This window comes from Carlito syrichta, unplaced genomic scaffold (assembly GCF_000164805.1).
Source record: "Carlito syrichta isolate Samal-C Ts95f unplaced genomic scaffold, Tarsius_syrichta-2.0.1 Scaffold312190, whole genome shotgun sequence".
NCBI lineage: Eukaryota > Metazoa > Chordata > Mammalia > Primates > Tarsiidae > Carlito > Carlito syrichta.
Genome location: NW_007256286.1, coordinates 481,922 through 509,696, shown reverse-complemented (window position 1 = coordinate 509,696; position 27,775 = coordinate 481,922). Strand labels below are relative to the sequence as shown.

The 27,775-nt window shown below is 38.9% G+C and overlaps 2 protein-coding genes across 5 annotated transcripts in view; one reads left to right on the top strand and one right to left on the bottom strand.

The window, feature by feature from the left end:
- HMBOX1 (homeobox containing 1) overlaps positions 1–458 on the bottom strand; it is a 192,316-nt gene extending 191,858 nt beyond the window's left edge. For all 4 annotated transcript variants that reach the window (XM_021718413.1, XM_021718411.1, XM_021718412.1 and 1 more), the window contains exon 1: positions 1–458. This exon is cut by the window's left edge and continues 114 nt beyond it. The gene's annotated coding sequence lies outside the window, so the exon portion shown is untranslated.
- INTS9 (integrator complex subunit 9) overlaps positions 390–27,775 on the top strand; it is a 120,724-nt gene continuing 93,338 nt past the window's right edge. Inside the window, exon 1 of the mRNA XM_008069688.1 lies at positions 390–691. Coding sequence (XP_008067879.1) covers positions 683–691 — 9 coding nt within the window. The 5' untranslated portion in view covers positions 390–682. The remainder of the gene's footprint in view (positions 692–27,775) is intronic.

Genomic DNA, 27,775 nt, shown 5'->3' with positions numbered 1-27,775 from the left:
CGTGGGGCGCCCGTCGGGAGGGGACTGGGGAGGGGTGGAGGCCGGCGCAGGAAGAGGAGAAGGGGGAGGGGAGGCCCCTATCTCCCAGTCTTCCCCTGAAAACCTCCCTTGTCTCAATCACATCAGACTGACTGTCTTTGTCTGGCTGACAACCGCCATATTGATATCAACAGCCCCGCTCCCACCTGCTGCCGCCGGGCGTCCCTGGGAGTTGTAGTTCCTGTCTCCCCCGAGTAAAAGCGCGGGACCGGGCGCCTGGAGGCCCCGGGGGACTACAACTCCCGGCAAGCCCTGCGCCCACCACCTCCCCACAGGGAGGAGGGGACAGGCGAGCCAGGCCGTCGGGACTACACATCCCAGAATACCACGGGGCCCAGGCCCGTCCGGGGGACATGATATCATGCCGGGGCGGAGAGGGAGGATGAATTGGCGGCGGGGATGAATTTGAGCTGACAGAAGGTGGCGTTCGGAGAGGAAAGAGAGGCAAAGGAAAGGCGACCACAGTTCCCATGATGCCTGGAGGGGAACTACGTTTCCCATGATGCCTCCGAGAAGGGGCGTAAGGACGAAAGACTGCAAGTCCCGCGATGCTCTCAGCGGGCAGGTGGCGGAGATCGGACCGGAAGACGCTCTCGGGGGTTGAGGAGTCGGGTGTCGGGTACTGAGCCACCAAAAGTCGAGTATGAAACTGGTGAGTCTTCGCACCTAAGTCAGAGGGCAATGGTGGTGCCATGTCCTTTTGGATCTCTTCCTCTCCATACTGGGCAGGGAACTGTCGCACAGGAGGGGTGGCAGTCAGAACTGGAACGTGGAATGGGCCGAGGAAAGCTGTTTTCCGTTGTTGAGAAGGTTTGGTTTCCCTCTCCCGGGCCCCACCCCCACAGAACTGCCAGCAGGTCTTGTTCACTCATGGGTGGATCCCTTTGGTCAGACAGGAGGTTGACTCTGTCACATTTCTTCACTTAGAATCTCAGGTTGGGCTCCGTGAACCGGGCTTGAACTTGTTACTCAGCTTCCACGTGAGTGTAATAACGGGTAGTTAACAACCTCTTTCCCCTTGATTGGCACTTGAGTAGCCTGTCTTCTACCGTTGTTGAGACTTTGGTTCGATATAAGCAGAGCATAGGAAATAGCCGGCAGAACGTAATCACTGATTAAATTAGCCTGTTGCGTGGACTTCTAACTGCCCTTGGAACTCAGACGAAGTCAAGGTGTGGTCTTGAAGAATCTGAGCCTTAAACCTTGCATAGGATTTGGATGGGCAGAGAGAAGTTTTAAGGCATTCTATTCTAGGACCGTGGGGACTGCATAAGCCAAGGTTAGATGAAGCATACCAATATACCTGGAGAAGTCGTTGCATCGCAGAGCTCAAGCACTTGGCTTGTAGGAAAGCTTCTCAGACCTTTGAGCCATTTTACTCACTGTGCATACAGATCTAACTAGTTTATTCCACCTGTACTAATTTAGGAATAGCATAGAGTAGAAAAGCAGGTTTGAAATGCTGTTTCCCAGCCTTCTAAAGGCCATGTTCCTGGAGCCAAGTTATTGCCAAACTTTATGTAATTTTTATACAAATAGAAAAGGTTTATTTTCTTTTTTCCGTGTGTATAATTATTTGAATATACTTTTTCAAAGCACATAATCCACCTACCCCCACCTGATAATCGACCATGCTGTAAGTGTATACTCTGCAAAGTCAGCTATTTTCTGAGAAGTCAGATAGACAGTATTAAAGGATTCAGGCTAGGCGCCATGGCTCATGCTATAATCTCAGCACTTTGGGAGGCCAAGGTGGGAGGATCACTTAAGGCTAGAAGTTCAAGACCAACCTGGGCAACATAATGAAATCCTATGATCCTATCTCTACTTTAAAAAAAAAATGAGCCAACATGGAGGTGCACGCCTATAGTTGGGAGGCTGAGGTGGGAGGCCACTCGAACCCAGGAGTTGGAGGCTACAGTGAGCTGTGATTGCACCACTGTACTCCAGTCTGGGTGACAGAATGAGATCCCGACTCTAAAAAAATAATAATTAATAACTCAAAAGAGAGTCCACTACACAGTTGTCTCCATATAAAGCTGTTTGTGTAAGGGCAAGGATGCAGGTCAGTAAACATTGAGACTAGCAATTTGCCCCTGGGCCAGTGTGCTAACGTTTAAGAATGCAGAATTGAAAGTCATAGCACTTGTCCTGAAGAAGCACGTGCAACCTAATGAAGAATAAAAAGAAAACCAAATTATAATTCACTGTGTTCACAGTAAAATAGAGGCATGTTCAGGGTTCCGGGAACTGAGAGGAAAGACGACTGGGGAGGTCAGGGACAGCTTCCTCCTCGAAAAGTGACTCTTGAACTGGTAAGAAGGATAAGTAATCCAGGGCCTTCAATGAAAAGCATTCAGCTTATGGGAACACATGAGCTAGGTACCCTGATGACTGGAATACAGACCCTGTGTTCTCAATAAAGAACAAATTACATTTGGTGTGCTTGGTTTACGAAGGCAGGGACATGTGAAAAGCTTTTTCCATAACAACTCATTTGCGAGAGTATCAGAAAGCCAGGGTTTACTTTACATATACTTTGGCTTGCTCATAAAATCCTCTTGCTTAATGTATTTAGAGATGTCAAAACATGGAAAAGAGCACCCCCTCGGGTCCCCTCCCACTGTGGTAGCTTTTCTGTTCTCTCCATAAATCCAGCTTTTAAATAAATAAATAAAAACTTGGAAGAGAAAAAAGGGAAAAAAGTAGAAAATTATTTTTTCCTATAAGAACCAAAAGATGCCTCCAAGAGAAAGGAAATGTTCTATCGCTACTCCATAGATGAATGAATTTCTATCAACACACCAAAGTGGTTTCAAGAGCATTGTTGCTCAGTAAGTTAGACTTGTGTGTCATGCCTCCCAAAGGGCCAGAATAAATCTTCCCGTGACCTAAAATTTTTAACTTTGTGTACGGTGTCAGGAATATGTAGTAAGCTGTGTTTTAAATTTATATCATAAAACAAAAATACATTTTACTGAGAGTATTCTTCTTCTTGAGATTATGACTTTCCAACCTATGACCACATTTTGTTGATTCTTATGAAATGAAAGTTTCTTGACTAGGTTCTGTTTGTCTTCAGTCTCCACTGACACTGTGGGCTCTTTCTACCTGTCACTTGGAATTCAACAAGACCTACTAGCTGGTTTCCCTGCCTTTTTAACCCTCACAGACATTCCTTGAACGTGCCCTGTCCTCTTTTGTCTCTGGGACTTGAAATATGTTCCATTGCCTGCCTCACCATTTTTTGCCTGTTTTCTTCATATATTCCTGGTCTCTGTTTAAATAGTCCTTCTTCAAGCCTTCCTTGAGTTAAGTACCCTGTCATATGCTTCCATGGCACACTTCCTATTTGTAGCACTTGTAATTATTGGTTTGTGTCAGTTCTCCCTCATGTAGTCTTTGTATATTCTCAAAGCCTGCACAAAGAGTGTCCCCACTAAACAGCAGTTCAATAAATAATTTCTAAAGGATTACCAAGATCTGTGAATACTGTTGAGAAAAGATTGAAGGGTGGAGTTAAAAAGATTATAATAAGCAACAGCCATCGAAGCGAAAAGGAATAATTGCTACGTTTTCATAGAGCAATTACTGCATGCCAGCCAGTATGCTGGGTACTTGGTATATGGGACCTATTTAATTATCTGATCTAGGTGATAGTATTCCCATTTTACAGATAAAAAATATGAGCTTCAGGAAGGTGAAGTAAGTGGCTCAAGGTTACACAGATTAAAAGCGGCAGAGCCAAGATCTGAACCCAGGTCTTCCTGACTTGAGAGTCTGTTGCTTAGTGAGTAAAGGGACGCCAGCACCCTGCACAGTACCTGGCACAATGTGAGGTTATGTCTTAAAGAAAGGAAGGTGGAGTGAATACTGAGAGAAATTTTATTCGAGGACATTTGTAATTAGATTTAAAAGCAAGTTTGGTTCAATTAAGACCTTAAAAAAGATTATAGGTTAAAAAAATTAAAGTTTGGGAACTTCCTTGCCAGTTGAGTGCTAACCTTATTTTATAAATATATGCCAAATTTAGCTTCTGTGATACCATTTACAGTTCTCTAACTTTGCACATCACTCTCTTGGTGGCTTTTCACATACCCACACAAAAACAACGGATGCCATCATAGTGTAATAATTGGATAGCTCCTCCTTAGATACCAACTCAAAGGATTTTAATGACTGCCTATATTTATAATATTATGTAGTATTCAGGCAGCTTTATTTAACTGAAGAAAATTCATTGGCATTTTCAATTAACCAGAATCATTTTAGAAAGACCAGGAAAATAAGAAATGTATCTTCTAAATTAGCACATTTTAGAACATGTTCTGTTACGAGTATGCATTGAACCTAATTGAGTGCCCTGGTGGGCCAATTCAGCTAAAGATAGAAACTGAAATTCACCAGGCCCTCATCAAAAGACCATGGTACAAAAAATACTGAGAATATTAAGTTTGAAACATCATGACCAGGAATCTAGCCATTTAAGTAGATGAAGATTAAAGTGAACAAAATAGTAAGAAGCAGTTCAAGAATGCAGCATGTGCGTGTGCTTCCAATAGATAGTACCAGAGATGGAGAGAATCTTCTAGATTATTCAGTTAACAAAGGTTTATTATGCAACCACAGTATATACTGTTGGCATTTAAAGTTTTAACACTTTCCATTTTAACCACTACGTTTGACCCCAAAGATCCGTGACATGGAATTATTTATAATTTTGCTGAGGCACAAATTTGAATGTGACTTTAAGATTAATGATAATCCTTTGTGAGGGAGTCCGATTGCTCAGAATCCATGGCTCTCTGCAGTTATTGTTGCTCTCTTGTTAAAGGTCTGAAAGGAAGGTCATTTAAATGCTTGTTATACTATACTTATTGAATTTGATGGAGGAAATTATATGCTGTAGTTGTATTTACAAATTTAAAAACTTGAGAAGACCATGAAACGCATTCTTGAATGGTCTACGCTCCTTTGTGCAAAATGCTGTTTCATTTCTACTGGCTCAAACTTTTAACTTGCCATTTCTCCTGTGAAAACAGATGGAGCAAAGACAAGTAAACACCAAGTGCAATTGTAGATTATATAGAGGATCTTTGCTTGAAAGGGGCAAATCTTGCCCCAAGGTCAGTTTAACAAATCATTAGAAAGGGGGGTAGTTAATTCTCACCTTAGATCTGAGCGTGTTGGATTCTCTCTCTCCAGTTTACATAGTTGTAGAATCCTTTTGGGGTCTTAGAATTTGAACCAAGAACAGGAAATCTCGCTATAAATTACAAGCATTCAAAATCTTACCAGTGCTTGAGTCAACTGTTGCAGTTCGATTGTTAGAATGTCGACTTGATTTCACGATCTCGTCTGTTTCTCTTTGCTGGTTGAGTAGAGTGCCCTCATGTGTTTTAGTGATGTAATGTCATTTCAAGCTTTTGAAAGGTCATATTTTGTCGCAACCTCAATCTGATAGGCTTTTTCCTTTCATGATTTCTTCAACTCTAAAACGCTCAGAGTGACATATGGCCAGGTTGCATACCTTGTTCAGTAGTGCTCTGTGACAAAAATGGGCATTTTACTCTTAGGCATTTCGGAGTCCAAAATTGTTATTCTGAAGATTCAATCTTTTATACTTACCAAGGCAAAAAATGATGACTTTTTTTTGTAATAATAGTTGAATGGGAAAAAAAAACTGTCTTACCTATGGTTAATCAGCAAAGCCAAAAGGTTGTTCTACTAATGCAAGCATTACAGCATTGCTCTTAGCATAACAGCAGTAACATTCATTTTGTGATTGGTTTGCCCTGAGTACCCAAATCCCTCTGCCATTTGCTCTGATGCCCAGCAACGTGCATTTGATGAACAGCTCACGAGGGCTGAGGGTGCAGCATGGCCACCAAACCCAGTAAAACTAGTCTTTCCACATGGAAAACTCACTCCTGGCTTGCTGAACACCAGCAGAGACCCAGGCATAAACCAACCCTCATGTCTCCTCATCATTTGTGTATTTACTCAAAAATCTTCCTGAACACCCCCTCTGTGCTAGGCATTGCTCAGGATACTAGGCATATTGCAGTGAGCAAACAGATTTATTCCCTCCCTTTATAGAACGTAAAGTCTAGTAGGCTTCAATCCAAACAGTATTACAGTGAATGTCCTGATGTAGAGATGTCAGGCTGCTGGCTCAAGTATTTTTGTCATGTAATGGTAAAAAATGTATTGGGTCGTATCCAATGATAGGCCTTAGTAAAATGTTAACAGATAAGGTCAAGTAGCCCCCTTATTTTTCATTGTACCAGGAGTATGTGAGAATACATGTGCCCTACCCTTGACATTGATGCTCTTTCTTTACTCTTACTGTTTGTCTTTCAAATGTAACTTTATTCTTTCATCTATCAGTCTACTATAGACCAGCCATATTTAATAAAATGTCCCTAGAGTGTTGATTATGGATATGGGAAAAATGTACCAGAAAGGGGAGCAAATTTTCTTCAGATAGAAATACGATGCCTGGGCCAGGCATGGTGGCTCAGGTCAGTAATCCCAGTGCTTTGGGAGGTGAAGGTGGGAGGATTACTTGAGGCCAGGAATTTGGGACCAGCCTGGGCAAGATAGCAAGACCCTCTCTCTACAAAAATAAAAAATTAGGCCAGCATGATAGTGTGCACCTGTAGTCCCAGGCACTTGGGAGGCTGAGGCTGGATGATTGCCAGAGCCTAGGAATTCAAGGCTGCAGTGAACTATGAGCACACTGCTGTATTCCAGCCTAGGTGACAGAGCAAGACCTTATCTCTTAAATTTAAAAAAAAAAAAGTTGCCATAAGAATCTTTTTTTTTTTTTTTTTTTTGGCCGGGCTCGGTGCCTCAGCCTGTAATCCCAGCGCTTTGGGAGGCCAAGGTGAGTGGATTGCCTAAGCCCTTGGGTTCGAGACCCACCTGGGCAACTTGGCAAGACCTCACCTCTACAATAAATATCCAAAAAAAAATTAGCTGGGCGTGGTAGCGTGCGCCTGTAGTTCCAGCTACTTGGAAGGCTGAGGCGGAAGGATCGCTGGAGCCCAGCAGGTCGAGGCTGTGGTGGCCAGAAGCAGCCACTGCACTCCAGTCTAGGCGACTAAGTGAGACTCCAACTCAAAAAAAAAAAAAAGGAATCTTTTTTTTAATATTGAAGATTTTATTTTTTTTAATGTTTTCATTTTTAATTTTTTTATTATAAAGATGTGGGGTACAATTCAGGGTTAGTATACAAACATTGATTTTGCAGGTATCCTTGTTGATAAGGTATGCCCCTCCCTCCCCTAGCAGTTTCCCTCACCTGCCAATCCCCCCCTCCCATAGTTTCCCACTACTGCCAATCCCTTTCACCATAAGAATCTTTAAAAGATCTTTGTGAAAGATCTATGGTGTTGCTTTGAAACTGCCAGTATATGGATATAGGAATTACGGTGATGGTACCGTGGGGTCAAGCAGATTGTAGAGGCAGCTGAGCAAGTGTGCGTAGATGGCAAAGGAGATCCCCCATGTCACCCAGAAAAAAGACATCCAGTGAGTTGAAGCTAGGAGTAGACACATCAGGCAAGACACATCAGAAAGGAGTAGATGCCAGAATTTACAGATTATGAGTAAAGGGAAGAGTGGAAACAGAAAGTGCAGGAAGAAGAATAGGGAAGACCCTACAGGAGAAAGGATCCAGCTTGAGAGCCCCAAGGTTCAGTGATCAAGACGAAAAATTGTGTGTTGGGAACTTCACTGTGAGAAAAATAAGAGGTTTAAATTGTCCTTGATTGACCATAAATCTGAAGGGAATGCCTTAAATATCTAAAGTATTTACATTTACTGAAAGTCCAGCTGATGAATTTAGCTCTCAAAGATAATCAGATAGATGATGTTCAAGAAAGTGATTCTTCAATAGAAATTGTAAAACTAACACCTTGTTTGGCCTGAAGGTAAGTTTTTTTTGTATCACTCATATTTATTAACAGGTGAGGGGAGGTGAATAGCAAAATGTCTTGCATAATCTGTTTCTCAGATTTGTGGCTTACACAGAGATTCCCTTTTTCTACATTTTTCTTTTTTTTTTTAAATTTTAAGTTGGAGTCTCACTCTGTCGCCCAGGCTAGAATGCAGTGGCACACTTACTGGCCACCACAGCCTCAACCTAGCTAGCTGGAACTACAGGTATATGCCACCATTCCTGGACAATTTTTTTTCTTTTTTTATTTATTATAGAGGTGAGGTCTCACCAAGTTGCTAGACTGGTCTCAAACCCCAGGGCTCAGACAATCCTCTCACCTCCACCTCCCAAAGTGCTGGGATTACAGGTGTAAACCACTACTCCTGGTCCATTTTTCTATTTCAGTTTGTTACATCTTCCTATTATTTTTTTCCAGCATATGGAAATATAGGTAAAAGCAGCACTTTTGATATGTGAAGGGGCCTTTGCCTTGCTAAGCTGTGGTGTGGCCCTGAGCTCTCTGAGCTGTGGTCAGGCCATGTTTCCTTAAGCTCTGGCTCCCCTTCCCTACTTTGGAGAAGTGAATCTCCTCTTCCTTTCTCTGTAACTGACTTTCTAAATAAATTATATCTTCCAATCTAAATAATAATAATAATATGTGAAGAATATTATTATAGTGATTACCTTTTTTGCATTGTTCAAATAGGTTTATTAAGGTATAATTTACATATCATGACATTCCTGCATTTAAAGCATAAGAAGCAATCATTTTTAGTAAATTTACAGAATTGTGTAACCATCACCACCGTCTGGATTTAGAATATTTTCTTTCTTTTTTTTTTTTTTTTTTTTTTGAGTTGGAGTCTTACTCGGTCGCCCAGACTGAAGTGCAGTGGCTGCTCCCGGCCACCGCAGCCTCGACCTGCTGGGCTCCGGCGATCCTTCTACCTCAGCCTTCCGAGTATCTGGAACTACAGGCGTGCGCTACCATGCCCGGCTAATTTTTGATTTATTGTAGAGATGAGTTGCCCAAGTTGCCCAGGCGGGTCTCGAACCTGCGGGCCCAGGCAATCCACTCACCCCAGCCTCCCAAAGGCGTGGGATTACAGGCTGAGCCACCGAGCCTGGCTTAGAATATTTTCGTCACCCCAGAAAAATCTCTTGAGCCCATTAGCAGTCAATCCCCGTTACTACCTCCAGGACCAGGCTGCCACTAATCTACTATGTCTGTAGAGTTGCCCTTTCTGGTCATTTCATATTAGCTCATACAATATGAGGACTTTTATGGCGTAATGTTTTTGAGTTTCATCCATGTTGTAGCATGTATTAGTAGTTCCTTTTTAGTGCTCAATGATATTCCACTATATGAACAGTCTACGTTTTGCTTATTCTTGCATCAAGTGATAGACATTTGGTTAGTTTCCACTTTTTGGCCATTATGATTTGACATAAGTTTTTGTTTCTAATTTCTCCATATTTTCTCTTGCATGATTGTATTAGCCCAATCCTCCAGTACAATGTTGAATATAGGTAGTGTAAGCAGGCATCCTTGATTTGTTTCTGATCTTAAGGACAAAATCATCAGTTGTTCGCTACTAAATGTGTTGTGAGCTGTAGGTTTTTCATAGATGCCCTTTATCAGGTTAAGGACATTCCCTTCTGTCCAGTTTGATGAGTGTTTTGTCATAAATGGGTCTAGGATTTTGTCAAATGCATTTCGTTCATCTGTCATGATGGCCATATGGTTTTTGTCCTTATATTAATCTCATGTATTAATTTAATTTAATTTTGATCTGAAACCAGTCTTGCATTCCTGGGGTAAATCCCACTTAGTCATGGTGTGAGTCTTTTGTGTATATTACCGGATTTGGTTGCTAATGTTTCGTTGAGGATTTTTGCCTATATATTCACTAGTGATATTGCTCTGTGATAGTTTTTCTGTGATGTCTTTGTCTAACTTTGGTATCAGGGTAATAGCGTTCTCATAGGATAAGTTGGGAAATGTTCCCTCCTCCTGTATGCTCCACAAGAGTATATGAAGAATTAGTATTACTTCTTTAAATGTTTGTTAGAGTTCATCAGTGAAGTCACTTGGACCTAGGCTTTTCTTTATGGGAAGATTTTTATTTTATTTTATTTTACTACTTATTTTTATTTTTTGAATTGAAGTCTCACTCTCACCCAGGCTAGAGTACAGTGGCACGCTCATAGCCACCACAGCCTCGACCTGCTGGGCTCAGGCAATCCTTCTGCCTCAGCCTTCTAAGTAACTGGAGCTACAGGTATGTGCCACCAAGCCCAGCTGATTTTTTTTTTTTTTTTTTTGGTTTATTGTAAAGATGAGGTCTTGCCAAGTTGCCCAGGCTGGTCTCAAATCCATGGGCTCAGGCAGTCCTCTCACCTCGGTCTTCCAAAATGCTGGGATTATAGGCATGAGTGAGGTCCTATTTTATTTTATTTTATTAAGTCAGATTTTTACTCTGTCGCCCAGGCTGGAGTGCAGTTGTATGTTGCTTACGGCCACCACAGCCTCGACCTGCTGGCCTCAGGTGATCCTTCCAAGTAGCTGGAACTACAGGTGTGTGCCACCATGCCCAGCTAATTTTTGATTTATTGTAGAGGCAAGGTCTTGCCATGTTGCCTAGGCTGGTCTCGAACCCACAGGCTCAGGCAATCCTTTTGCCTCCACTTCCCAAAGTACTGGGATCACAGGCATGAGCCACCGTGCCCAGCTAAGATTTTTAACTGACTGATTCAATTTCTTCACCTGCTATAGGTCTTTCAGATTTTTCTATTTGTGCATTTCTTTTTTTTCTTTTTTTTTTTTTTTTGAGTTGGTGTCACTCTGTCGCCCAGGTTGGAATGCAGTGACATGCTCACGGTCACCCCAGCATAGACCTGCTGGGCTCAGACAATCCTTCACCTCAACCTTCCAAGTAGCCAGAACTACAGGTGCATGCTACCATGCCTGGCTAATTTTTTCATTTATTGCAGAGAGGAGATCTCACCAGATTACCCCAGGCTGATCTCAAACTCATGGGCTTAGGCAGTCCTCTCGCCTCGGCCTCCCAGAGTGCTGGGATTATATATATTTAATAATGGACAACCTGCCAGCAGGTTGAGGTAGCTCAAGCCTGTAATCCCAGCACCTTGGGAGCCCGAGGCAAGAGGATTGCCTGAGCCCAGGGGTATGAGATCAGCCTGGGCAACTTGATGAGACCTTTACAATAAACCAAAAATTAACCAGGCGTGGTAGCATGCACCTGTAGTTCCGGCTACTTGGAAGGCTGAGGCGAAAGGACCACTGGAGCCCAGCAGTCGACACTGTGGTGACCATGAGTGTGCCACTGCACTCCAGGCTGGGCAACAGAGTGAGACTCAGACTCAAAAATAAATGGATAAATAATAGACATCCTAACGGGTATGAAGTGGGAGCTAAGGATATTGATTTTCATGTCCCTAATGATTAGTAATATTGAGTATCTTTTTTGTTATTTCTTAAATTTATGTAATACATGCACATTTAAAAAAAAAAGATTGTATGACAGGTAAAACAAAATAGTGACAAGATTTCCTCCCCTTTCTTCTCCTTCCAAGGAGCAATCTCAGTTATCAGTTTCTTTTGTGTTTTTCAGAGATATTCCATGGATTGTTGTGCTTGTGTGCAATTTTTAATCCCTTTTTAATTTTTTACATAAATAGTAGGATAGTATTCACATTGGTTTGGCATATTGCTTTTCCTTTTTTAAGTTAGACATGTATCTTTCAGCTTATTTCATATCAATATCTAGAACTACCTCATTTTGTAAAACTGCACACCCACACTTAAGGAACAGGAGCTGCATTTAACGAGATCCCAAGTATTTTATTTTCAAGATACTTTTGCACCAACAACGAAATAATTTCAATGCTCCTTTCAAATATTTTTTTAAAAAGCTGTTTTGAACACACTTGTATTTGTATTGCCTTAATGGAGAGTTTAGAATTGTGTATATTTGCCTAGAAGATGCAGTTCTACCACTTACACATTCATGCTTCTCAACTAATTTGAAAATCAGTTCACTGTTGCTTAAAGTTTAGGGTATAGTTTTGGTTGCTGATATAATAATTTACGAAACTAGTGTTTGTATATCTCAAAATATGTCTGCATAGCATTGCTAAAAAGTTTCATAGTGTTCTGTTGCTTAGATATATTGTCATTTATCTAACCAAATATATCAGTAACATTAAGTTGGTTCTAGCTTTCCTACAATTGCAAATCATGTGTTACAAATAATCTCCTTTGTGAACCTCTTGGGGAGAATATCTGTAGGAGACAATTTCTAGTGGCAAAATTGATGGTTCAAAGGTATGTGCATTTTTTATTAAGATTTATTACAAAAAAATGCCCCCATAGAGATTTATCAGATTACAGTTGCCAGTAGCATATCCTAGTACTTACCAATACAGTGTAATCATCAAACTTTTCTCCCTGAAAAGTGAAAAAATATTGTTATAATTTTAATTTAATTTTTCTCTCATGTATGATAGGAATATCTTTTCATATACTTATAAAAGCATTTGTATTCCCATCTCTTTCTCAGTTCTCGTCTGTTCCTCTTGATCTGTTAATATTCCAGTACTAAACTATTTTACTTTATGTAGTTTTAGAGCATATCTTAATATATTGTAGTAACTGACCCCGCCTATTGTTCTTCACTTCAGAATTTTGCAGATTGCTCTCATTCATTTTTTCATATAAAATTTAGTCTCTTAGATTTCATATAAATTTAGAATTATTAGTTCCCAATAAAATCCTTTTGTATCTTTACTGAGATCAGGTTAAAATTTACAAAATTTAAGGAGAGAAATGGCTAATGTCTTTCTATCTGTCATTTAATCTAAGAATAAAATATGCCTTTGCCTTTATTTAAACCTTATTGGTACCATTTTTTTGTAGCTTTTTTTAAAACTTTCTTAATGCAGATCTTAGATAACTCCCGTTAAATCTAAATACTTTGTCTTTTCAAGTTACTAAAACTGGAGTATTTTCCTACGTAGCTTACATGTAAAGTTTATTTATTTCTTCTATTCTCTACACAGCCCCTTGTTGAATTTTAATTTTTAATAATTTTTGCAGCTGAAACTCGTGGGTTTTCCAGGTGCATAACTTTGCAGATTTTTTTTACACTTCATTTCTTTCTGTGTTGTAATTGCAGTGGCTTCTATGTGCAGAATAGTTTGGAATAGGAATGATAGTGGTAAGCATCTCTGTTCTATTTCTGATATGAGTGGGCATGCTTCTTTACCTCAGCACTTCACTGTGACTGACTTTTGGCTTGAAATTTTTGTGTATTTTAATTTACATGTATAGCTAGCAACTTTCTTGCTCCGAAATTTTCTAGTCGTGAATAAAGTAATATTCTTTTACATGGTCCAATAATAAGTTATTTTCTAAAGGGAGAATGTTTTTGTATTTTATTGTTTGTCCTAGGCAGTTAATTATATCTTGCAAGTCAGTTCCAGAATAAACAATGGGTTTTATAACTTAAAGTCTTAGGTGGTACGTAGCAGACTCATAGAAGTAATAGATTTCTATGACCTTGGAAAACAGAACAGCCAGAAATAGTTTCTCTGTACTTCAGAGACAGCCTGATAAAGCCAAGAAATGTAAACAAAACAGTCTGTTAAAATAAACATAATTACCACACACACCCCAAAAACCAAAAAAAAAAAAAAAAACAAGACAGAAAGAATTCTGTGAAATCATAAAGGGACTCAGAGCACTAGGTGGTGGCTTATTTATTTTAAATGCTTTTTTTGTTCAAGCTATATATCCAATAGGAATAAACTGGTGATGACTATGTGATAGTTGTAGCTAACAGATAAGAGAAGTAAAAGTGAAAATCTGTTGTTTGGCTATACAATTCAGCAAATCTTATTAAATCCGTGTCTTGTACAAAACATTCTCAGTGCTGTGATACATACTAAAGATGAATAATACTTAGATCCCACGTGTCAGTGCCTCACCGTTTAACAATCTCTGGGCACAATGGATCATGTATACTCCATGTATGTGAATGAGTGTAAGTCGCTCTGGTGATAAACTGTGATAAAGGCAATAGTGAACTCTGTGAGAGTAGGATTATAAAAGATGAATTCCAACTGGAGACTCACAGTTCCCTAGAGAAGTAAAACCTGAACTGGCCTTGCTGATAAATATGTTCGAGAAGGAGTGTTGTTATGCCTTATTCCAGGCAGAAGGAACAGTTAAAGTAAAAAGGATTTGGAGAAGTGAGATGTTCCATTTCCCCAGTGATATGCATGTACAATTTATTATGTATTTTTTGCTTTGTAGTGCTCTTTAGCAGTGTGTATAAAAATAGACGCATTTCTGCCCATTGACACCCTTCTAATTCACTAGTTTAGAATACCAGCATTTTCATTATATATGTTATTAACATCTGAAAGATTTGTTTATTGGAACAATAGATTACTATAGATGGGGTAGGGGCAGACTTGCTAAATGTCTTGGGAGAGAAAAGTAGATTGAAGCCTACCTGTGGTGAATTTTACTACAAGACTTAGTGGTTTGGACAGTGAAAAATAAGGATTTTAATCTTTTTTTAGGTAAAATTTTGAGAAAGTTTAAAAGTTTAAAGTAAGAATTTTTAAACACGTAGAGTCTTTAAGTTTATTCCTTTGGCCAAGCATGGTGGCTCACATCTGTAATCCCAGCTGCTCAGGAGGCTGAGGTGGGAGAATCACTTGAACCCAGGAGTTCAAGAACAGCCTGGGAAGTATAGCAAGACTCCATCTCTAAAAAAACAAAACCTTAAAAAATTATCGCTCTGGAAATCTGGGGAAAAGGAGTTCGAAGAACTGTGTTTTACACAATTAAGAAAAACTTTGGAATGTAAGATCAAAAAGTATGACTTCATTGCAGTTACAGAAAATATTTTGAAAAGAGATAGATATATAATCAAAACAAGAAAAATTAGGGAGCTTATCAAAGGCATCAAAGCAAATGCCAAGTCAGAATTACCTATCCAGGACAAAAAGATTTTTTTTTTTAAATATGTGGGGTACAATTCAGGATACAAAAAGATTTTTCTAAGCACTGTAGAGAAGACCTCAGAAGCAATAACAGAATTCACAAATACATCAGAAGGCAAAAGCCATCCAGAAAATCAGTGGGACCAGTTGATGACTGTGATATAAGAAGAATCCCAGATATGGAAAAGGAGAGAACAGAGATGCTAATGAATTCCTTGGCTTTCATCTTTATTGATGAATATCAATATTCATCTTCTCAATGGAGAAACAGTTTGGGGGGAGGGTTCTATTCTTCCAGAATTGATAAATGCTTAGAATATTCTCAGTTACGTCAACATAATGAATATAGCCAGATCACTAGAAAGTATGATGAAGTCTTCAGGGTGTTTGTTTCTAGGGTGATTTTTATATAGATAAACTTGCATAAATTTCAAGCATACATAGAGCTCGATGAATTTTTACCTCTATATGTATCCATGTATTCATGATCTACATTAAAATATAGAACGTTTCCATCAACCTTGTTTTCTTACCAGTCAATATCCTCCCTCTAGCTAATCGCTATTCTGACTTGTCTCAGATTTGCCTGTTTTTAAACTTCATTTAACTGTAACTGTATTGTATGTCTCATTTGTGTCTGCCTTCTTTAACTCACCGTGTTTTCTTGAAAGTTTTAAAGGATGAAATTGTTGAACTGTTGGCTAAAATATGTCACCTTTCTGCAAATAGCAACTCAGTAGAGGATTGGCAAGCTGTCTTTCATCTATAAATTCATTCATAAATCATTATGGAAATTCATCCATAAAGATAAAGTCACCATCTTTTATGTACGATTCTTTAGAGGACCCTGTGAAATTCAGCCTGGTAAAACCTATTTCTGTGCTAGGCAAGCCGCTGAGATTCAATGGGAAACTGTAAGGCAAAGACGATGTAATTTCTTTTCAAAGAAATCAATCTGACTAAACTATGAGAGTTCTTTTGAGGGACTAACTGAAAGAAAACTTCTTTCTTTAACATTAAAAATTTTAGGCTGGGCCTGGTGGCTCAGCTTGTTATCCCAGCACTTTGGAAGGCCCAGGCGAGTGGATTGCCTGAGCCAGCGGGTTCAAGACCAGCCCTGGAAACTTGGCAAGACCTCGTAAATTAAAAATTAGTCTGTAGTTCCAGCTACTTGGAAGGCTGAGGTGGAGGGATTGCCGGAACCCAGCAGGTTGACACTGGGGTGGCCATGAGTGTGCCATTGCACTCCAGCCTGGGTGACGGAGTGAGACTCCAACTCAAAAAAAAAAAATATTATAGAAAACTTTTCTGAACATAAGAAGAGCTCTGTTATAGATCAATACCTACGACTGTAGGAATTTTTTTTTTTCAGAATATAATTGAGAGGTATAAAGAAGAAAACAAAAATCCCCTGTAATCTCACCACCTCAAATAATAGGTCATCTTGGTATATCTGCTAGAGTGGGTATGTGCACTGATACCTTTCTGTGTGCGTCACTCTGAAGCTATAAATCGTTAGAATTAGATTCTACTCTAAGTGACAGAAAGCCTGAAATAATTGTGGCTTAAACAGGGCAGATGTTTACATCTCTCTTGTGTAGATGAAGTGCAGAGGTAAGTAGTTCAAGGCTAATATGACAGGTCCGGCTCTCCTTATTGCTTGTTGTTCCACTACCTGTAATATGTGACTTCCTCTTTGGGATCCAGTGTAACTTTACCAGCTTAGGCCATCATATCCCTATTCTAGCTAGTAGGAAGGATGAAGGGACAAAGAAAGACATGCCCTCTCCCTTTGATACTTTCTCAAAGTTGTATACACTGCTTTGATTTGTATCCTTCTGGCGAAAATTTTCCCACATGGCTGCAGGTAGTTGCAAACAGGACTAGCAAATACAGTGGCCATAATTACAACTGTAATGTTGAGGTCTAGTATAAAAGGACAAGAGAAATATAGATAATGAGAAACAATTCTCTGCTACAAGCTTTTTCATTTTAAGTATTTGTATAGACCATCTTGAATATTTTTACAGTATAACATTGTATGGATGTATTCTACTGTCGAACATTTTGGCTTTTATTCTCCACTGTCCCACACAATGCTGATGAAAGCATGATGTCTACTAGTTTTGTTTTTGTTTTGTTTTGTTTTTGCACTCAGCTAGTTACTGTATTTGTTTATTGTAAATTCCTAAGTAGAATTTCCAGTTCAAAGACTATACTCGCATGTTTTAAATTTTGATTTAGTATTGCTCTTCAAAAGTGCTTTCACTTTTACCCACACAAAGAAAATGAGAGTCTCCATTATCTCACACCCTAATGATTAGTTTCTTTGCCAAAGTATGGACTGAGCATTTTATCTCAGTATAGTTTTCATTTGCATTCTTAGGTCTTCTGGGTTTCTGTTCTGCATTTTTATTACATCTTTGTGTATGTTTTTTCACCCCTTTATATTCTTTCATGAATTACCTGTGTATTTTTTGCCCATTTTTCTGTTGGACTCTTTTTCTTACTCATTTGTTAGAGCTCTTCATATACTAAGGATATCCGGTTTTGTCTTAGTTATATAAATATTTTATTTCAGAGTATCTTTTTCCTTGCTCAAAGTAGTTTTTACCATATAAAAGTCTTGAGTATAAATAATCAAATCCATTGGGGTTTTCTCCCAGGATCATGGCTTTAGGACCATACGTTAAAAGCCCTTTTCCACCCCCAAGAGCATATCAAATGTTTCCCTAAAGTTTTAGAAATTATTTGCTTGTATGCTGTAACAAAAGATTTCCAAGAAATATTTTATCATAGCAAAGGCAAACTGAAAATCAAAATCTAACTAGTTCCTCCAGTAAGTATGGCTATCTCTGCTGCCTCTGCTTCTTCAGTTTTTTCCCTCAAGGTCTCTACCAAAAGGTGGAGGCAAACGAAAGCTCTCTCCAGTACTGACTGGACTTGTTACTGGTGTGATTAGTAAGACAATTTTTCAACTGAAAAGCCTTTCTAGACCCTAGAACTTGCTAATTACCCAGGATTTTGTCCCTATGTAAATGCATGTGAAGAACCCAGCATGAAGTAAGTGCTCAATAAATGTTTGCTGCCTTTAAAAATTTCTTCACCTAATCAAAAGCTATTTGTAAATCCATTTCTTTGAAAACCTGAAGTGGTTAATGGAGTGTAAACTCGAAAGTTGAAATTAGGCATACTTTTCACCTTGTTGATGTTTATTATACCTGGCATCTACCCCCTAAATAGAATATTTCTGTCTACATGGAAAGTGTATAGAATTAGGTAACCCCCTTCTGATTTATCTCCACAAGAGTGACTAGGAACTCCCTAGTAAGCATGGTATTTTTGTTGTCTACTTTCTGGTTGACTTTGATGTTCAGATTTGTCTAAACCTTTAAACTTGCATTCATATGTGATTTGCATTCATATGTGACTTGAGAGGGGGAAAGAGTGCAACATGTCTAACCTGGCTAAGATACATTCCTAACTTACTCTTAAATTAATATTAGACTAATAAGTCTTCTTGTTGATGCTGATCCCCTAACCACTTACAAATTTTGCCATCTTGCTAACCATTTTTCTTCAATCTTGCTCTTTGTCATTGCTGCACATTTTCGGCAATTTGCATAAACTCCACTGTCCTTAAAAAATTTATCGCCAGGCTGGGCACACGCAGTGACTCAAGCCTGTAATTTCAGCACTTTGGGAGGCCAAGGCAAGAGGATTGCCTGAGTCCAGGGGTTCAAGACCAGCCTGGGCAATTTGATGAGACCTCGTCTCTACAATAAGTTTGAAGACTTAGTACAAAAAAAAAAATTAACTGAGCATGGTGGCACATGCCTTTAGTTCCTACTACTTGGAAGGCTGAAGCGGAGGATCGCCTGAGCCCAGTGGGTCAACACTGGGAGGCCGTGAGCATGTCACTGCACTCTAGCCTGGGCGACAGAGTGAGACTCTGGCTCAAAATTTGTGTGTGTGTGTGTGTGTGTGTGTGTTTAATGTTTAAAAGAAGAAGATGTCAAGGGTACAAAAGTATCTAAGTAGAAAGTGAGACTGTGATCAACCACCCTCTGACCTGCAGTAACCACTATGACCGGTTTGGTGTATGTGTTTACAGTCTTTTTCTTTTTAACATACCTATAAATATATGATATTTATATAAATATATATTTAAGTATATGTAATAAGATCATATACATAGCTCTGTGAACCTTTTCATCAGCTGCAATTACTTCACATTTATTAAGTGCTGGTGCCAGGTAGCCAACAATGCTGGTTCCCAAGCCAACTCTTACCTCTTTTCCTTCCCTTACACTTAGTTGTTTGCTGTCACCATTTCCATTCTTCCTGAACTTCTTTTGGGGGTCGGAGGTTAGGAGTTTGCTTTTTACAACCTCTCTCTGCTTCTTTACTCATTTTCATGGAAAGCCAAGGCAGAGGACAGGAGGAGCGCAAGGGAGCAGCCCTAAGTGGCAGTTACTGAGCTGTGTGCTATCTAGCCACTCTTTGACCAGAAAGTGGCGTTTCTGTGTTCACCGTGCATGCTACAGATTTTCTGCACAAGTGGAAAATTATCCTCCTATTTTATCCAACTGTGTAGTCAGTTTGACAGTGAGTATGATTGGCACATTTAACAGCTCTCCTGCAAGATAGAATCAAGATGGAAAGTGGAAGAAAGTGAAAGATTACCAAATAAAATTGAAATATATTTATAGAAATTTCTGATTGTTGGAGGGCCTGGCCCAAAATCCCTTGAAGGGGTAATAGTCCCAAATAAGCAAATTTGGCTCTGAAAAAGCCAGCATCTCAGAATGGTGTGACATAAGGCAGAGATTCTCTCTGCCTCTCTATGTTCTTTGAAGGCATGGAGTATCTCCTAATGAACTGCATTCACTGATGGCATTGTGTATTACAGTCAAGTATGTTGGGGTAGAGAAAAGTTCACAAGCTCTGGGAGAACTAGGTTCCTTGGTTTTTTTGGTGGGGGGTTGAGTCAGGTTTTCAGTCTGTCACCCAGACTGGAGTGCAGTGGCATGATCGCAGCTCACTGTAGCTTCAGCCTCCCAGGCTCAGGTGATCCTTCCACCTCAGCCTCTTTAGTAGCTGGGACTACAGGTATGTGCCACCACAGTTGGCTAATTTTATTTATTTGTTTTTATTTAATAGAATTGGGTCTCACTATATTGCCTAGGCTGACCTCAAACTCCTAGGCTCAAGCAATCCTTCCTTGGTTTCCCAAAGTGCTAGGATTACAGGCATGAGCTATCACACCCAGCCTTAGGTTCCTCTTTTTTTTTTTTTGATTTGGAGTCTCACTCTGTTGCCCAGGCTGGAGTATGTGGCATGTTCATGGCCACTGCAAACTCGACTTGCTGGGCTCAGGCAATCCTTCCACCTCAGCCTTCCAAATAGCTGAAATTACAGGCACACACCACCACGCCCAACTTATTTTTTGATTTATTGTAGTGATGAGGTCTCGCCCAGCTGCCCAGCCTGGTCTCCAACACCTGGGCTCAGACAATCCTCTTGCCTCTGCCTCCCAAAGTGCTGGGATTGTAGGCGTGAGCCACCGCACCCGGCCCCTCATTTTTAAAAGGTGTGTTTAGACTTAGATGATCTTTAGATTCCTTCCAGCTTGTGCATTGTGAGATTATTTTTACATTTCCAAAAGCCAATTGTAAAGGAACACAATGGCACAAACATGTCTTGATGACAGGCCCTATAAAAGACAGAGGAGTTTTGGTTGACTCAATGAAACAGTGGGATAATGAGAAACAACATTTTTGTGTTAAAAGAGAGTTTTAAAATAATCTAGGTAAATCTCCTCATTTGCCAGATGAAGAAATTTGAGACCCAGAGAATTTCGGGATTAATTCAGGGTAAAACCAATTTAGAGACAAAGTTAGAACTAATACTTTATGCCCATGTCATATGAGATATTGGATGCTGTGGTACACAGCCCAGCAATAAAAACTAAAACAAATTTCCATTTCACAAGACAGTTTGCTAGTTTCATATAAAGATAAACATATATTTGCCATATAACCCAGCATTCCCACTTTTAATAGTTACCGAAGGGAAATGAAATTATATACCCCTATAAAAACCCATATATGAATGTTTACAGCAGCTTTATTCATAATACAAACTAGAAACAATCCGAATGTCCATCAGCTTGTGACTAGATAAGCAAATTGTGGTACATCCATACAATGGAATACTTCTAAGCAATAAATAAGAATGAGCTACTGATACAGGCAAGAAGGATGACTCTCAATGTTTTATATTAGTGTATGAGATTTCCAGTTGTTCTGCATCCTTGCAGCACTTGTTAGTCTTTTTCATTATGACCCTTCTAGGAAGAGTATAGTGGTAATTTGCATTTCTCTAAGGATTATTGAGTGACTTTTCATTTGTCATTCACGGCTTCTTCAGTGAGTATCTAATCAAATATTTTGCTCATTTTTATTGTGTTATTTGTGCTCTTAGAGAGTTGTAAGAGTTCTTTCTTTTCTGTGTTTAAGTTCTTTGTCAAAGGCTGGGCTCGGTGGCTCAGCCTGTAATTCCAGCACTTTGGGAAGCTGAGGTGAGTGGATTGCCTGAGTCCGTGGGTTCGAGACCAGCCCAGGCAACTTGGCAAGATCTTGTCTCTGCAATAAAAATTTTAAAAAATCAGCCGGGTATGGTAGTGTACGTCTGTAGTTCTGGCTAGGCGGAAGGATTGTCTGAACCCAGCAGGTCGATGCTGCAGTAGCCATGAGCGTGCCATTGCACTCCAGCTGGGTGACAGAGTGAGACTCCAACTAAAAAAAAAAATTCTTTGTCAGATATTTATCTTACAAATGCTTTCTTCTAATCTGTGGGTTTTCATTTTCCTAAGAGTGTCTTTTGTAGAGCAAAAGTTTTAAATTTTGGTTAAGTCTAATTTATTGTTTTTCTTTTATGATTCTTGCTTTTAGTGCCTAACCCAAGAAATTCTGGCCTAACCCAAGACAAAAGATTTTTCTTCCATTTTTCTAGAGCTACCCTGTCCAGTCCACTAGCCACATGTGGCTTTTAAGCACATAAAATATGACTAGTATGTTAGACTAAATTTTAAGTTGTATTTAAAGTTATTTAAATTTTATTTTAAAGATGTGGGGTACTATTCAGGGTTATCTATACAAATGTTCATATGCAAGGTGCCCTTGCTGATGAGGTGTGTGTGCCCCACCCTCAGCAGATACCCACTACTGCCAAACTGTCAATCCCGTCTCCCCTCGCCACCCCCAGCAGTTTCCCCGCTACTGCCAATCCTTTTCTTTATAGTATTATGATAATTGTTTCCATTTATGAGTAAGAACATGTGATACTCAGTTGTTTTTCATTTAAATTTAATAGATGTTACTTGATTCAGTTACTGAGAAAATGTTACGCATCTTTGGAAGAAGTTGGGTATGTGGCTCTACTTTTTCAATTGTGGATTCTATGGAATCTAAGTACAGACCAAGTATTTCAGATAAAAATTTAGCGTCAATTTAGAACTGAAACGCACCCTAAGCATAAAGTTCACATCAGAGTTTGAAGACAGTACAAAAAAATAATGTAAAAGGTCTCATTGATATTTTTGTTTTGATATGTTGAAATGATGATAATATAAATATATTGGGTTAAATAAAATATATTATTAAAATTAATTTCACCTGTTCCTTTTTATGTTTTAATTTGACTATTGGAAAATTTAAAATTATGTATACAGTATTCATTGTACTTCTATTGGACAGTGCTTTGGCAGAAGTTTTGCTGTTTTAACTCTTTCATTTAGTTCTATAATCCATTTTGAGTTCAAAGACTCCTTTAACCCTAATATTTTATTATTTCTGTTTGGAAGCTAAGCATCTGATAAACATAAGCAAAACTATGGTAAAAAAACTAAATTTAAAAATATGTGGATTTTTGTCATTAGGAAGCATCACATTTTTAAAATGTTAAAATATACTAGTGTACAACTTCTCAGGGATTTGGAAATTACTGTGTCAGTAGCCTTAACTAATTGAATAGTTTCAGTTCTCTCATTCCAAGCTCTCTGCCCTAAGAGTATTCAAACAGTGGATAGATAGCTATATAGCAAGGAAGCAGTATTGAGGGAGAAGTTAGAATAGATAACTAGGAAAAATACAGTCTTTTTTATGACTAAGATTCTTGGATTTTTTTCCTAACCATCCTCCAAATTAAATCTATTGCTCTTCACATAATACACTATCATAGTTTTTCTTATTCCTGATATATTAGTGGAATGATTTACAAGAAAGCACTCAGAACTTGTGGTTCAAGTGCAAATTCAGTCTGTTATTAGTTTATGATCTTGGGCCTTTGTGATTGAGTTAGTATCAGTAATATTTACTGAATTCAGTTGTTAGAAAATATCAAATTAAATGGTGGATAGGAAATATTTGTCAGTGCTTTTATGAAGATAGTTCCTAAAATAAAGTTTTCAGCTCCTATTTTTTTCTAAGCTTGAGTCTACTTTTATTTTTAAAATTCCTTCTTAATTGTCAACACTGATGTGTATTTTTTAATAATATGTATATTTTATAAGTATAGCTATTGTATTTACATAACAATTTGGTAATTAGATAATTATCAATCTCATTTGAAAATTTTATCATGAAATTATAAAGCTTTGCTGGATCTTGTAGAGAAGTATTTTGCCCAAACTTCATAAGGCTAGAAAGCACCAAGGAGTTCATTAGAAACACTACATAACCTCGATAATTTAAGCTAAAAATATGGGAATTATCTTTGTTTCTTTACTTTCACCCTAGCCATATCTTGTTGACTCTCCTTCTCATAAGATGGCATTCTCACTCTATTCCATTTCCTTTGTCTTAACAGTAATTTTAAATCTTATTCACTTTGCATCAGGACAAGTATGATATCAAAATGAAGATTACAGACCATTATCACTACTGACTATAGTTCCTTGAAAGGCAAGTGCTATATTAATACTAAAAGAATTATCCATTATGTTCTCTTGGATTTTATTTTTGCACTCCGAGAATATTGTAGCATAAGGAAAATAGCACCACAAATTTTCATAGTGATAGTAAGGAGATGGTTATGTAATTCTGAGGCCTACCAAAATGGCTGATAACAATACAGACAAGACACTCTTGCACTTACTTACTTTCTTTTAATTTGGATTTCCTTCTTCCTGGTCCCTTTTTTAAAGACATTAAGTTATATCTAAAGCTTAGATCAGCAACCTTTGCTTTTCCTCACTCTCCAAAAGTTACCACTGTCTTAAAGTTAAGGTGAATCATACCCACGCATGTTTTTATTATTTAGTATATGTTAAGGTGTGTGTATTTCTATTCAGCCGTATTGGGTATTGCCAAATTATCTTGCAGAGTGTTGTACCACTTAACGTTCCATATCTCCAATAGTATCATCAGTCTGTTTAATTTTAGCCAATCTAAACTTTGCTCATTATTATCTTATTCTGTATTTCTCTTATTTTAGGGATATTGAGCTTCTTTTCATATCTTCATTTATTGTCTATTCTTATTTCCTCATTTCTAATTTTTTTTAAATTTTGATGTATTCATTTATTTTGAGACAGGTTTTCACTGTTTTGCCTAGGCTAGCCTGGAACTCCTGGACTGCAGTGATCCTACCCCCTCAGCCTCCTAAGTAACTAATAAGCCTGTACCGCCACAGCCAACTAGCATGTCTGTAGTTCCAGCTACTTGGGAGGCTAAGACAGGAGTATCACTGGGGTTCAGCAGTTCAAGGCTGCAGTGCACTGGGCTCACACTTGTGAATAGCCTCTGCACTTCAGCACAGACAACATAGTGAGACCCTGTGTCTATTTTTAAAAATTAAAAGTGTTTTGAAAAGGTTGATTTATGAGTTCTTTATGCTGAATAGATTTCCAGTTCTTTTTTTAAATAACATGTACAGGTTGAGTTTCTTTTACCCAAAATTTCAGATTTTGGATTTTTGGGGATTTTGGACTATTTGCAGAATGCATACCAGTTGAGTATCTCTAATATGAAAATCCAGCAGAAACTGAAATGCTTCAGTGAACATTTCCTTTGAGTGTCAGGTTGAAGCTCTTATAGCATTTCAAAGTTTAGATTTTCAGATTAGGGTTGCTCAACCGGTGTTAGATATGCCTTCTTTCAGCCTGTGGCTTGTGTTTTCACTCTGTTAATGGTGCTGTCTTAGTCCGTTTGTGCTGCTATAACAAAATACCTCAGACTGGATAATTTGTAAATGAGAACTTTATTTTTCACCATTCTGGAGGCTAGGAAGTCCAAAGTCAAGGCACTGGCAGGTTCAGTGTCTAATGAAGGTCCAGTTCCTCTGCTTCCAAGGTAGCACCTCATTGCTGCGTCCTCCAGGGAGAAGAAACACTATGTCTTAAAGCGGTGGAAGGCAGAAGGGCAAAAAAGGGCTGAAAGGCAAGTGCTCTCAGTCAGGCCTTTTTACTATGGATACATCCATGAGGATGACTACAGCGCCCTCTTGCCTCAGTTACCTCTTAAAGGCCATGCTTCTTAATACTGTTGCCTTGAAAAGTAAATTTCAACATGAATTTTGGAGAGGACAAAGGATTCGTGTCCTTTGAAAGTTTTCATTTGAGGCTGGGTGTGGTGGCTCAAGCCTGTAGTCCCAGCACTTTGGGAGGCCGAGATGAGGGGATTGCCTGAGCCCGTGGGTTCAAGAACAGCCTGGGCAACTTGGTGAGACCTCATCTCTATAATAAATCAAAAAATTAGCCAGGCATGGTAGCTTTCGCTTATAGTTCCGGCTACTTGGAAGGCTGAGGCGGAAGGATCTCCTGAGCCCAGCAGGTGGACACTGGGATGGCCATGAGCGTGCCACTGCACTCCAGCCTGGGTGACAGAGTGAGACTCCAACTCAGAAAAAAGAAAGAAAGAAAGTTTTCATTTTAAGTGCCATACTCTTTCACTTTAGGGGTTGTGCTTTTTTGTCTCTTGCTGAAGAAATTCTTCACTACCTCAGAGTGAAAAAGTATTATCTTTGTTTTGCTTTATTTTTTTACTAAAAATCTTAAGCTTTTTGTCATCATATCTTAAGTAGTGAAGTCATCTGGAATTATTATTTATGTATGATGTGGAGTAGTATTTTCCAGATGGTTTGCAGACTTTCCCAGTACCGTGTATTGGTAATGTTAGTATGTATGTACCTCACTTCTGAACTGTTTATTCCAATTCTGTTGGTCCATTAACTGTGCCAGTGTAATCATTCTGCTGTTAATTATGTTACAGTAAGTTGTAAAATCAGGAAGTGTAAATCCTCTCTACTTATTGTTCTTTAATATTTTCTTAGTTATTCTTCACCCTTAACTCTTCCATGTGATGTTTTTTATTTTTTGAGTGGGGGTCTTAGTCTCTTGCCCAGGCTAGAGAACAGCAGCATGATCACGGCGTACTGCAGCCTCAACCTCCTGGGCTCAGGTAGTCCTCCTACATCCGCCTCCCGAGTAGCTGGAACTACAGGCATGCACCACCACACCCAGCTAATTTTTTTAATTTGTCAAGATGGGGTCTCACTGTTGCCTAGGCTGGTCTCGAACTCTTGGACTCAAGCAGTCCTCTCACCTTGCCCTCCAAAAGTTCTGGGATTACAGGCATGAACACCATGCCTGGCCTTCCATATGATTCTTAAAGTGAGTTTCTTAAGGTCCATAAAATAGTAGTTTGGAGAGAATTGCTATTTTTGCAGCCTTTTATTTTTCTCTTCTTTTCTTTTTGGAGGGTCAGAGCCTCACTTTGTCTCCCAGCCTGGAGTGCAGTGGCACATTCATGGCCACCCCAACGTCGACCTGCTGGGCTCAGATGATCCTTCTGCCTCAGCCTTCCAAGTAGCCAGATTTTTTTTTTTGATATATTGTAGAGACAGGGTCTCATCAAGTTGCCCAGACTGGTCTTAAAGCCCTGGGCTCAGGCAGTCCTCTCACCTCAGCCTGTCAAAGTACTGGGATTACAGGCTTAAGCTAACGCACCCAGACTTTCTTTTCAATTAATGGCATCTTTAAGTAGAGTTTTATGATTTTCTTGGTAAGGATTTTATGCATCTTTTATTCTATGATACCATTTAATATGTTTGGCCTACAGATAATATTCTAATTTATATTACCTTTATTAATTGTTCATTGCTGGCATATAATAACTTAGTTGATTTGAGTACATTGATTTGTCTACCCAGCAACTTTGATGAACTTTCCTATTAGTTGTAAAAGTTTATATTCAAAATTTCTTCTAATCATATCAAGTGTGAACAGTGACGGTTTTCTTTGTCCATTTCTAATCATTTTATCTTTTCTTTTTCTTGTCTTATTGCATTACATAGTGTTTCCAGTATAGTGTTGAATTTAAGCAGTCATAGTGGCTGTCCCAGTCTTGTTCTTCATCATTCCTCATTATAAATGATGCTTCTCATGCTTCATCATTAACTGTAATGCAGAATTTGATTAGGAACCATTTATCAGATTAAAGAAATACTTTTCCATGTATAGTTTGGTAAGAGTTCTTGTCTTGAATGGGTATTGAGATTTTTCATATGCCTTTTCTGAATCTATTGAGATTTGTTGTCTTCTGTATTCATTGATGTGTGAATTACACTAATAGGCTTTCTAATGTTGCAGTAGGAAGCAAAACCATTAGACAAAAATCAGTTCCCTCAAATTTTTTTTAATGTGTTTGAACCATAAACAACTAAAGTCACTTATTCCACTGCTGGAGAAAAAAA